This window comes from Sinohyriopsis cumingii, chromosome 17, assembly GCF_028554795.1.
Source record: "Sinohyriopsis cumingii isolate HCF-2022 chromosome 17, ASM2855479v2, whole genome shotgun sequence".
Classification (NCBI taxonomy): Eukaryota; Metazoa; Mollusca; class Bivalvia; order Unionida; family Unionidae; genus Sinohyriopsis; species Sinohyriopsis cumingii.
This window is the reverse complement of record NC_142977.1, coordinates 55,368,281-55,382,125: the sequence shown is the minus strand read 5'-3', so window position 1 is coordinate 55,382,125 and position 13,845 is coordinate 55,368,281. Positions and strand designations below refer to the sequence as shown.

At 37.6% G+C, this 13,845-nt stretch overlaps 1 protein-coding gene across 1 annotated transcript; it reads left to right on the top strand.

The window, feature by feature from the left end:
* Positions 1-6,515: 6,515 nt before the first annotated feature.
* Positions 6,516-7,517, top strand: LOC149778793 (uncharacterized). The gene is made up of 3 exons (XM_089938377.1): positions 6,516-6,564; positions 6,906-7,063; positions 7,254-7,517. The coding sequence occupies exons 1-3, from the start codon at positions 6,516-6,518 to the stop codon at positions 7,515-7,517; spliced, it is 471 nt and encodes a 156-aa protein (XP_089794503.1).
* Positions 7,518-13,845: the final 6,328 nt, after the last annotated feature.

Genomic DNA, 13,845 nt, shown 5'->3' with positions numbered 1-13,845 from the left:
TACGTCTTTACCAATCACGGCAAAATTATTTTAGCAGCGCCTTCCAGCCTGACAACGATGTCTTGAATGTTCACATTGCTCGTTTTCAATTTACCAGTTTGGTGTTCAAAAGCAACAAGCTCGCATAAAAAACGCTAGTAAACTGCCCTTTGGTGGGAAACTTGATCAGATCCGAATCAATACCGTGTCGTCGAGCTGAGAAATGTCCTTAAATGTTAACAGACATATATAATAATAACGTACTTCAATGCGAAGTCAACAAGAGATTTTGCAGGGTCGCTGAATGCTCAAGTGCATGAAACGATTCAACAAGAAGATGACCATATATTAATCCATCCATTCGTGCTTGTACTGGTATAGTTGAGAAAACTCTTTCGTCCAGGTACACAGCCATGGACGCTAGTGCCCTTTGTCAAATAATTACCAATTTCTTCTTGTGGCGCAAATATATGTCAGTCAAAATACAAACGATGTCGAGATGTACCGTGTCCTGTTGTCAAACCTAGGTTGACAAACCGGCTTCACGTGTGCGTGGTACCATCGATGCAAGGTCATTGCCGCATAAAGACACCTCAAGCATGTTGGATTTTACCATAGCTAGTAAATTAAGAGTGGACAATGCGCGCTTGAGAATCTTCACTTTTGTCAACGGCATGGGGCCTTCTGCGTTTTGTTTAGTGCAATCGAAGACCTCTTCCTGATGGTTTTCGGCGACTTGTTCCTGGTGATCGAACACTTTTTCCTGTTTTATTCGTTTGCGTTCTCCCACCACCCTTTTCAGCACCATCCTGGATGCAGTTCCGACAGACCCAAACTCCGCACATTTACATCCGCATGAGCTGCTGCCGCCAGGAAGACTGGAATAGCTCCAAGGGATGAAATTATTTTATTGGACTTTTGCAATTGCTTCACCTCTAATTTAGATACTTTTTGCATGACAGAGGTGTTATTGTTTTTTGCGGGATTAAGGTGAGCGAGTTTTAATTAGGTCAACCACCCTGGACATTTTCAGGTACTTTTGTTGACGAAAGATTCAATGTGACCATAGAATTGTTTTCTAATGCATTTTTTTTTATTTTTACCTGCTGATTTGCACTAAGGTCGACTTTCACTTCGCGATAGGATATTATCACTTAACGTAACAAGCTAAATTATTAATTTTTCACAGGCACATGAAGGACCATCATAGTAAGATGGTATATTTACAATATTAAGAGCGTTTGATGACAAACTAAACAGTCATTTTATTGCTATTGAGGTTGAACAAAACTGTGATCGGGATGAAAAAAACGTATTGCATGTGCTACCGACAAAGGCCTTGAAAAAGTCTTGAGACGTTGGAGAAATAAACCAATATGGGTTCAGGATGGACGCTTGTCCGATGTGCTCTAGTCAAGCTACACATATCTCAATATCAACTGTTCCATGGAGCCTGTTACATACCAAAATAAGCGTGGGTTCAGCCAAGGTCAGTAATAAATTTAACGAAAACCCATAGCAGACAATAATCCAGGACCTGGTATAAACATTTTCAGATTTACTGCGCTACAACGAAAGATCAAAGTTCATTATATCATTTACGCGGACTTGGAATGTTTCAAGCCCTATGTGAGATTTGTTATACCTCAGTCAGATGCGATGGGCAAACTGGGCCACCGGTGTTGTGCCATGGCCTCGATTTAGTTGAGGGGTTTCTTAAATAACCGAAGTTACAGCGACATGGATTTCAGAAGAGCTCTCTTCACCCCTTGGATTGAGGCATTTCATTCGTCGTTGTTTCACAAAGGTATTTTAGGAAAAGATTAGGAACAGGTAACGAAGTTTGGTCCGCATTCTAATGCAAAACCATAGGTGTTTATCAGGATCTGTATTTTCGTCCCTATGTTCTGTTGCTCGCTGATGTGTAGAGAATGTTCGTGACACTGCCATGCACAGGTACAGGTTAGATCGCTAGAATTGCTTCTCATCACGGGAATGGCTTGGGATGTCAAAATCCAAAATCAAGTTGGAATTACTGATATTTACCAACATCACTTTGTGGCGGGATTCTCATGGCAAGTCAAAGATACGCGCGCAGAAAGTACTCAAACATAGACAGGTCCGATCCTGCTGCCCCTGACAGTTACATCATAAATCTAAAACAAATAACCTTTAATGATGAGCAATAATGCAACCGTTACCTGTTGGTGGGTTTCGGTAGACTGCTCCTGGACACATGGACGAACAAAAACAAATAAACGATTACAACATCAAAAGTGGCCACGGTACTTCTTTGAAGTTGATCCAGAATACATTTACATGATGTACACAACGATGCGCAATCGTTGATGAATCCAGAAGTAAATGTATTGAAAGTATTAAGCTTGATCCAAGTCTTATGACCCAACACAATTATCTGCTGATGAATCAGAAAAACTCAAATGTTCATGAATGAGATTTACAATTCCTGAAATGGGATCGGTTGCATGAGATTTTGCCTTCAGCTGATGATCAATCCTGCTATGTTCATTAAAATACTTTTCAAAAGCGTTGATAGATAAATGGTCGTAGAGAAGTGAAACGTCTACCGTCAATATCTTCTTACCATCGATGAAGCACCTACAATTAATGGGTTTGATTCAAGTGGAAACAAACTTGTAGTCAACGATGGGGTGATCCTTGAGCACGAAATAAATCACGCGCGAATATTTTCACGAGGTCGGCACAGAAATTTAGAAAAGCAAGCATTCTGTACGAGCTATTTAATCTGCAAATGGACTGAGACTATGTTCAAGGAAATATTTTTCAAATAGAGATAGAGTGTACAAACTACTGGTTCTGAATGCCCTCTCATGTCTCCCTTCCTCATGAATTACGACAAATTCCAAGGTACAATACAGTTCATTTAATCTTTGGTGAAAGATATATGTAATGTCATACATTGATATAACGTAGGCAGTATTAACACAATTTCATCACTATATAGTTTGAATTTTTTTTCTACAGACAGTTCTTGCATCAAATTATTGTTCAATAATTCTTGAATGCGACCTTTTTTCTTGCCAAATTTAGGAATATATATGTTTATTTGCTTAAATGTTTATATGTTTAAAAAATAAAAAATAAAACGAATCTATGTCATTAACATAGCATTTCATAGCATGAATTACATTTAAATTGAGGCGTAGTTCCTTAATCTAATACTGCACGTTGAACTAGTGTTTTTCAGATGAATTTAACGGTACATTATCCGGATATTGCACAAGAATCTTGCGTTTTCAAATCAGATTTATGTCTTTAATTTCAGATATTGCTCGTTGACTGCAACACGGATGTAAATTTATTAAATGCTAGAAACGGTATCTAATACATCTTCTAGGAGATGAAGGATTCGTCTTATTTTGAAATGAATACGCTTTCCAAAGTGCCACAAAATATTATGTCACCAGCTACGCTCTTAATTATCGCTGCAACAATTTTCCATTCATTAAACCTTTCTGCATCTGCTTCAGGTGAGATATCGTCTACTCCTTTTGAAAAGTTCCTGACATATTACCTTTGCATGAAAATCCAGGTCTCAGAAAGGCTATACTTTATCACTATAATTTTGTCCCATTACTGATATTTGCAATATTTCATTTGGTTTTGAAGAGAGTGAACATGGGTCTTCTTTGTGTGGAAAATGTAGATATGACTTTGACTGTAGGGGATAATTCTGCCCTGATTTTGTTACTGATTTAGATCAACTTGCTGCAGCTGACGGAAACGAGTTAGAATGCCAATACCCGGTATTGCAACCTTCTCAACAAAACACATATAACTTATTCTGCCCGTCTCAACGTTCCGGTTATTACTTTATAACTGACTGTCCACCTGCACATGGTATGGAAATGAGGAAGGCGTGCAGAAGATTGGACAAAGCTTACGTCATATCAGATGAGTTTGACTTTACCAATGTAACTCCAGTTACAGACATTATATCTCAACTTAATTATTGGAATGCATTTTGCGCTTCATGCCATGGCATTGTAAAGGAGAATCTTCTCGCTTGAGATGTTTGTTTGAATTGTATCAATATTTTGATCTCCGAGTTCTCCCTAAATGAAAACAACATACATATGATCAATCCAAAGGAATGTAGCATAACGTTTCAGCCACCAAAACTGTATACACCAGAGAAATGTACACCACTTATTTCTAGCTGTAACCAAGCTGGAGCTTGATCTCAGTATGGTGAGGACATTGAAAGACTATGTCATTCGCCACTTGGGTCGTCATTTAATTCTACATATAAAATGTCTTCTGGATGATTTGCAATAATATCCAGCGGATATTAGGACGTACCGCTTCCATGACCCACATGTTGGAACCCCCCAATCAGGTGCATGAACTTCCAGAATCGACACAATCCCCTACTGATTCGGTGTTTGATCCATACTTGGTAAGATTACACTTGTTACAATTATAACAACAATAACCGCTGCTACTGCAAGAAAATCTAAGCAACAACAACATTTACTTAAAGATTATGAATGTAATAAAGAAGCTTTTGCACATTTTGCAAAACACTGTACTATTTGAGCTTACATAGACTTACCACTGCCCCTACTGCGAATACTACTACTACTACTATTGCTTGTCCGAATATTGTTGATGTTTTTGTTGTCGTTTCTAACAATGTCAAAAATACCTCTTTATTAATCGCCTCCTCCTCTTTCTGCTAGAAAATAGCTTTATGCTTTGAATATCACAACTGCTCCTCCTCTTGCAACTTAATGAATAAAAATAACATAAAAATACATAAATACAACATAGAAAAACAAAATATTACATGATCATAAAAATATAACATAATAATAAATTTAACATAACAATAAGTAAGTATAACAAAAGAATAAATGCACCTTGATAATCCTCCTTGTTATCACCTTTATTGTCATCGTGGTTTATATCGTCATCATCAGAAATCAAAAGATTTACTATCATTACTAACACTTTTACTGCATGTGACTGTATGGTTTCCCCGGATGTCGAAAGCGCTCGTCTTTAGCGATTACTTCCATCATACCTCTGTCCGCAATGGTTCGAGTCCTGGGTTCGACAAATGTATGTGCGAAAGCTTGTCAGTGGCTCCCCGTGGGTCAGTGTCTGTTACCGGTGGTTACCCTGGGTCTTACTTTACCAGTTATAATGGCAGTCACGTATTATAGCCTATCGTTTACTAAAAAAGGGCGTTATACCAAAAACAACAATATCATCGGTCAGTATCATTCCTGAGACCTTTGGATGACGTGTCCTACGCTCGTCCAACTTAACCACATCGACTAATGGTCATAATTTGTTTTAAAATTGCAAACTCTTAAATTCCTTTTACAAACGATTGTATAATTGCATTAAACTAATTAGCGGAAATAGCAAATTGTAAACATAGATTAATTTATTTATTTATATCGACAAATAGACAGACTTCTTGAATAGTTTGCAATAAGAGGTCATAATATAGTAATTAAATTAATTTTGTGATTTTGACTTTTAAATAAAGAGCACAATTTAGTGATTCATTTATTGTAGGAATCAATATTCGTTTGCATCGATAATATATCATCAGCATCCTATGAATCCCATACAAGAAAACTAGAAACGTGTTGTTAAGCTTTCGACTCACTCTGTAATCTCTATATTTCTCCCTCTCTGACTACAGTGACACGCACACAGACACACATTCACACACACACATATATATACATACACACACATATACACACACCCCCCCCGCATATATATATATATATATATATATATATATATATATATATATATATATATATATATATATATATATATATATATATATATATATATATATATATATATATACAACGTAAGAGATAAACTCATTTTAGTTTATTTATTTCAGATGAAATTCCGATAGCTGTACTGTTCTCGCACCAAGACCCTTACCAATGGTAAACGCATCAATAATGATGCTTTCAACAAGTTAGATGGAGTCATTTTTGAAATAGAAATTACTTTCTTCCCATTGGAGAAGTGTCCGTTATCACTGGCAAGTGAAGTTGCAAAGAAAATTGTCACATGATTTCACAGTTTGCTACCGTATTTTAAAGGATTCGAAATACGTTATATGCAACCGTGATACAGTATATAAAATAAATAACTACAACAAAGTTGTTAAATATGATTACATTGTGAGGGATTCTCAAGAGTTAAATTGAACTATAACATTTATTTCTTCAAAGTTGAAGTTAAAATTGGCTATAGTTGGCATGTTGGATCCAATATACGAAAGGATTCTTAACATCGCAAACGCTACTGTCAGCTTTCAGTTGGGCAACAACATCAACCTTACATTTACACCCAGTCTAACGCGTGTTTTTGTAATAGATAATCCATCAGATGGTTCGTCCTCTATTACCTTTCCCGCTAATGATACCAGTGATTTCGAAAGAAGGTTTGATGTGTGTTTAATATCGAAAGCATTCATAACTCTGTTTCAATCTGATTTGATCCCATGCACTATGGTAGAAACTGATGAGCAGCTATTTAAATGGAGCTACACTGAGTATGGTATATATGTATCGAAGTTAAACTTGAGTCTGAACATGACAGATTTCAATGTCGTAAATGATTGTCAAGGAAGAAGTGTGAGGATCTGACATATGTATATATGCCTCCTCTGTTTGAAACAGGAGAAAAATTTCAAAGACATGTCTCTTTTGAAGCTGATACAATCCTTTCAATTATCTGTCCCTTCATGTGGCATTATTTGTATCCTTCTGGCTCTTATAGTTTACATCGTTTTTCACGAACTGCGGATATTTCCTGGATAGAACAATATGCTTCTTGTCATAGTCTAATGATGGCTCAAATAATGTATATAGTATATGAATTTATTTCGACTTCCACAGATTCCATCTGTAATGGTGTAGGTGTATTGCTTCACTTTTTCTGGTTATCTGCAATATATTGGATGAACGTGTGTACCTTTTACATGTTTCAAAAGTTCGTTAATCTAAGTAAACCGCAACCAAAGACCACCAGCTCAAAAACCGTCATCATCTACACAGTCAGTGTAATTGTCTCATCACTCATATTTTTTCTAACCAATTTCACCATGGCTTTGGTCGAGTCTGACATGGTAGAAACGGGTTATGGTTCTCAGAAATTTTACATTTCCAGTAGGAAGATGGTCGGTTTACTGTTTGCCCTCCCTGTAGGTTTCATTGTTCTGTCCAATTTGGTTATATTCAGTGTAGTTTATACAAGTTCCGTTCCTTACCCATGTCGAGATGAATGTGATACATCGCAGGAATAATGCTCTCATTCTTCCTAAACTTTCTTCTCTTACAGGAAACACGTGGATTTTCGGATTTCTTTATATATGGACAGAGGAAATCATTCTTTCCTACTTTTTCATTGTTCTAAATGCATCTGTAGTCATTTTCATTATGGCATCGTTTGTTCTTAACAAAAGAGTAATTAACCTCATTCGAAGCAAATTCTCGATCAAAACACACTGAAAATTGGGTCTGATAAGGAGGTAATAATTTTCAAAGATGAAAGCGTTGTTGCGTACTACAACAATGACATTAACTGTATTTGTCATAATTATTACGATTTAAATACTTCCATTACTATATCTCTATTGTTCAGGCATCAGTGTATTGAAATTTTGATATTTGTCTCCCTTGTAGTTTTGTTTTAATTTTTTCCTTGTCGAGCATGAAGGGTAAGTCTCTCAAAAACAGGTGGGTATTGTTAGGACTACGCGTTTTAACATTCTTCATAAGTGAAATATACGTAGTACCTGCATGCATGTATGTATGTATGTATGTATATATATATATATATATATATATATATATATATATATATATATATATATATATATATATATATATATATATATATATATATATATATATATATATATATATATATATATATATATATATATATATATATATATATATATAGTAATTTCCCCTATAATGTTACGTCAGTTATGTAAGTAATATCATGTATTAGGTTATTTTTCCAAGGTTGCGTTAGTTAAAAAGATGTAATAGTGTTGGGAAAATCATGAACTTTGAGGTCGGGTGACGTAGTCTTCTCCCTACCTGCTAACACTTCTGGACAAAGAATGTGTTATGCAATGATGTTAAGCAGCAGGGAAGTTCTACAGACCAGACGGTTCCAGCAAAATAAAGCTTCCTACGAGAACATTTCCCGTAGAAGCCTCAGAAAGCAGAAATAAAGCTTCCCACGAAAATTAATTTGCGTAAATTCGACCTCGAGTGCATTTTTTGTGTGCAAAATCTATCATTCTGGACAAGAAAAAAACAGAACTTTCGGGGGGGGGGGGAATTTATTCTGGTGTTTTTTTTGCACAAAGGATTTGGCTGCGGATCCTAATTTTACCTCGCATTAAAACAATATACTTGAAAATAATATGAGTCCGAAAGCTAGTACAGTTGGAGAGCCTCATTCTGCCAGATTAGCGCGAGAGCAATTAGCTGCACTAAAGAAGCTTATTCCGACAAAACAATTATTCAAGAGAAATGTTCGTGGTTACGAAGATGTACAACATGGAATTGCCGAGGTATCATCGAAATGGTTGAAGCCAGTTACCGGAACAATCGAGCAAGTTGTATTTGGCGACGAAAAAGATCCGGATACTAAGAAAAAGGGAATTTTTCCCATGTTGAAAGGTATTGAGGAACAATCACGAACATTACCCGAGCGATTAGCAATTGCAGCACAACAAGGGCAACAACCTGCAATTGTTTATAAAATAGGTAGTAAGGGAAAAACCGTAGTAGGAAAACCGGGAGTAAAAAAAGGGAAGTTTAATATCGAGAATTTAAGAGAAAATTTCACCGATAAGGGATGGGAAATAATATCACGACCGCTCTCGACACTGTATACCATAGATCGAATTGGTCATTTTGCGGAAGATATGTTTAGTGTTCGAAATGAATATTTGACTGAAATAGGAAGGGGAAAATATAAAACCCGTAATAGTTGGTATGGTATGTTATATAAAGTTTATGCGGAAAAAACACAGGCGAGCGAAAGGGATCCATTTTTAGAAGATTTTTAGAAGCAGCAGACGATAGATATAATTATAATAAGCAACTAGCGGAAGATATAAAACAGCAAGCGAAGGAAAGAAAACAACAGGAGAAGGAAGAAAAAGCTAAAACACGAAGGAGAAAAGTAATACCACAGGAAGATATTCAACCACAGGAACCAATAATTCAACCACAAGAAGAAGATATTCAACCACAGGAATTAGGAGCTAGACCAAAAGAAAAAATTCCACCTCAGAAAAAGAAGAGAAAATCAATAAAGAAAAAAGATCAGAGTGACGAACCGATAGTTGCACCCGAATTCAAACCATCTGCGGACAATGGTTCGTCAGTAATTGATACTAGAATATCCGCTGATAATTATTTGAACAAGAACATGTTGTATTTACTTAGTAACGATGGTTCAAGAATTATGATGGCTGCGGATAATTCTCCGGAAAATAAAAGATTATTTTTGAAAAAAGATATTGCTGATAAAGTCGAAGAAATTGATTGGCGGGCGATAATTTATTTTGGTAGTTTAGGAAAACCAATAGATTATTCTGATGAAAATTTTACAAAATTTTTATCGGATGTTGGTAAATACAAATTCTCAGTAAAGATGCCGACAAGTCCATCACCTACAAGGGAGAGTGCTATATTAATCCCCCAGTTTCCCTCCCCTTCCTTCCACCTCCCTTCAGAACCATCACCTGAGGAGTATAGTCCTATATCTCGCCGCCCCCTTTCAGAACCATATACACCGACAAACTGGAAGGGTCCCGTACTTTCCCCCCCATTAAGATGGGGTATTCATCCAGAGGGTAAGGCACTTAGAGGTACCCCTTCACCTCCACGAGAACCATATTCACCACTGTCGTCTGATTCGCCAGGTCCATCGTCAGATGAATCGAAACCAAAAACAGGTAGCGGATATACCATTTGCCCTGACAGTGTTGTCAACGACGTGTCTCGCCTCGAGGTATTAATCGGAGGAAAACGAGCAGGAAATAACTCCCGTGAAATAATCAATGAAGCCTCAGATATTTGTCAGCGATTATTCCGTGGTGGCATCATTAATTCTCACATTTATAAGGAGTTTGTCGATGAGCTCATCGATTAAAACAACATAATTGAAATAACATGATTGTTCACAAACATCAGCGCAGACCCAAGCAGGTCCGCGTAGTAAACTCTAGATTGCCCGTATACAAATATATCCACGGCAATGGATTCGGCAATATCATTGGAAGTCTCGTTACGCGAATAATACCTAAAATCGGACCCACGATCAAACAGTTCGGGTTAAAAGCAATAGGAAAGATTGGCGAGACTGCCATTTCTGGTATCGGTAATTTGGCCAGTAAAGGCTTCAATGCTGTCAAAAATAAAATATTAAATTTAATGCGCAAAAAACAACCCGTCAAATTACCTAGCACCAGAGAAATGCCACCCGAAATCAGCAAAGCCATAAACGACGCGGCAAATAAAAAAATAAACGACCTAGCGCAGGAAGTTGCTAAGACAAATATAGCGCAGGAAGTTGCTAAGACAAATCTCGCAAATGAAGTTGCTAAAACAAATCTTGTAAATACAAGTTTTATTTCAGGCAGCGGTCTTCGTTTTAGATGATATTCTTAATAATAAATGTTCGCACAAGTGTCAAACGAAGTGTTCGACATGGACGAGCCTGTAGGTAGAGACACATCCGTGCGGGATTTCCAGTATTTCTCATACGACGCAGTGACACCAGATGCACCTAATCGCATTGAAATTCAAGTTCACGACACAACGAGATATTTTCTTCCATCAGAGGCATATATTGAATTTGGTGGCGAATTAAGGAGAGCTAATGATACCAATTATCCAGCAGATTCCAAAGTTGGATTTGTCAATAACGGAATTATGGCTTTATTCAAGAGCGTCACCTACACGATTGATGGAAGAGAAATTGAATCAATTACAGATAACGCTGATGTTGCAACGACGGTGATAGGTATGGCCAGATACTCGGATGATTTTACCAGGTCAGCTGGTCCTAGTATGATGTTCGCCAAGGATACTAACGACAGCGCCGATCATATCCAGTATAATCTCGCTATACCGAATGATCCAGCTGGTGCTAATCCAGCCACCCAGATGGCGGTAATGATCGACACCAATCCCAATTACAATCTCGGATTTGCCACGCGGAAAACTATGCTGGTTGGTCCTAGTTTAAGATTCTCCTGTGCAATTCCACTATCCCACATTTTTGGATTTTGTAGACACTTCAGAAAAGTTATCTACGGAGCGAAACATACTATTTCGTTTATTCGAGACCCCGCGAGTAATGACAGAGCTATCTGGAGAGACAATGCTACTGTTCCTGATGCAGGCAAGGTAATCCTAAACAAATTTACCTTGTGGATGCCAGCAATAACTCCATCAATACTTGTGGAAGAAAAATTATTGTCATTTATGAATCAAGGTGGTAAATCCGTTATGTCCTGGTTAACAACAACAACCGACTTTACCGACATTAATATTAACGGAATATTTACCTGGCGAATTGCATCACAGCAGGGTTTTTCGGTACCTAGACATATCTTTATAGTTCTCCAAAACACAAATAGATACGATCAAACTCACAGTCATATGATATTTGACAATTTCGCAGCAACAAACGTATCACTGAGAATAAACGGCCAACAAGAACCATCCGAGGAAATATCAATTAATTTTCCCACCTTTTCGACAGCCCGCGCGTATCATCGCTTGCTAAGTTTCATGGGACGCGATCAAAATATCGATACAGGATTACAAATATCACAGATGGATTTTAATACTCGCTACCCCATCTATTACTTTTCCTTGGAACATCTCGACCTGGTAAAACAATCTGTTGTTGATATCCATTTCAAAGCCAGAATTGACACAGGTGGACAAGTAGCAAGAGCCATCGCGGTGATTCTCGGTGATAGAACAATGATCCTGGAAGGCATCAGTGGTAGAATGAGAATTATTGACGCACCCGTAGAGAACATGTGACAAATTCCAAATTTAGATTAAGCGGTTATTAATATGCCATACGAACACGTCAGTGTAACTCTGACCCCGGGTCAGATGAAAAAGCTCCAATCAGCGATATCAAAGCGATGCGGTATGAAATTAACCCTGAAAAACGATCAAATTCAAGGCGGGCCTAACAAACTATCGCTGAGCAAAAGTCAACGTGAACGTTTCTCCAAGGCCAAATCAGCAAATTCCGGCGTTCATGTGAGCCTTTCCATAGGCGCCATCAGAGACATGGTCAAAACTGGCGGATTTCTTCCTCTATTGGGGCTAGTGAAAATGGCTCCTCCGGCGATTGGAAAGGCACTAGGATTGGGCGCGCTCGGAGGTGTAGGTTCTGAATTAGGCTCTACAATAATGCGAAAAATTACCGGAGGAAGATATCGTAAAAAAAGGGAAACGGCCTTTATCTAAGACGACCCCCGTACGGATCCGGCCTAAGTCGAGCCTACCAGCCTCAAATTTAGATTTACTTAGCGAAGTAAAGAAAAAAAAATAAAATTTTTCAGGGGTGTATTTATGCGAGATCAACTACCAGACAAACCAAACCCTACCGAGACAGGAATAATAAATCTTGATTCAAATACCGGTCCTGGCACTCACTGGGTCGCCTACGCGATTAATCCTCGCGAGGTTGTTTATTTTGATTCGTACGGATTAGCGCCACCAAACAAATTTATCACCTACGTGTCAAAACTAAAACTTCCGGTTTGGTATTCGACGCTTCCTACGCAGACATTAGCAGATCCACCAATATGCGGCCCAGAGTCAATTAACGTCCTCGACGCAATTTCAAAATCATCCGGTCCGTATCATAAAATTGTATTTGAATACGCCGTAGATAAATATCATGGTTGATATTTACGGTAGATCCCTCTACAGGAAGGAAAAAACAGAAGCAGGCGACATCGATACATCAAAATTTGCAACCAAGAGTGATATTAACAATCTCCTATCGCTGTCAGAGGTAGATCCTGGCGAAGTTGCTGTTTTTCAAAATACCGAGGGAAGATTACACACCAGCAACGTGAAAATAGCTGATATAATCAAGCGAGACGAATATAATGATCATATCAGTCAATTTACTCGCCAATCGGAGATGGTATTAAAATCTATCGCTGATATTAACGATATTATCGAGGAGTTTCCACCAAAGGCCGATCTCGTGGATATAAAACAAAAAAATAGCGAGTTATCAGCGGCGATGCTTCTAAAGTCCGATAAGGCATCACAGGATGATTTCCAGGAAAAAATAACAAAAAGATTTAACAAGCTAAATAATGATCTTAAAAAACTCGAGGAGGTATCAAAAAATCTCAGTAAAAAACTCGACGAGGATATAAAAAAATTCATCGATACCTCCTCAACTACACACAGCGATCTCATCGAGAGAGTAAAATCCATCAACGAGGAAATTACCAAGATAAATATCTCGATGGGTCAGAAAACATCAATCGACGATCTCAACAAAAAAATCAGCGAGGAAATTAATAAACTCAGCGAACTTGTTATTCCCGAATTTACTAAGGGGTTTAACGCGGCGCGTGAATCGACAGATGAGAAAATAAAAAAAGTCAACGAGGATCTTCTCGAGGCAACTACAAAAATATCGTCAATGAACCTTGGAAAATTATCGCGTATTTCGATACCAGCGGAGGTAGAAACAAAAAAGATTGATTGTCATGTACCATTTGTGTTAAAGACATATAATTTTACTTGGGAA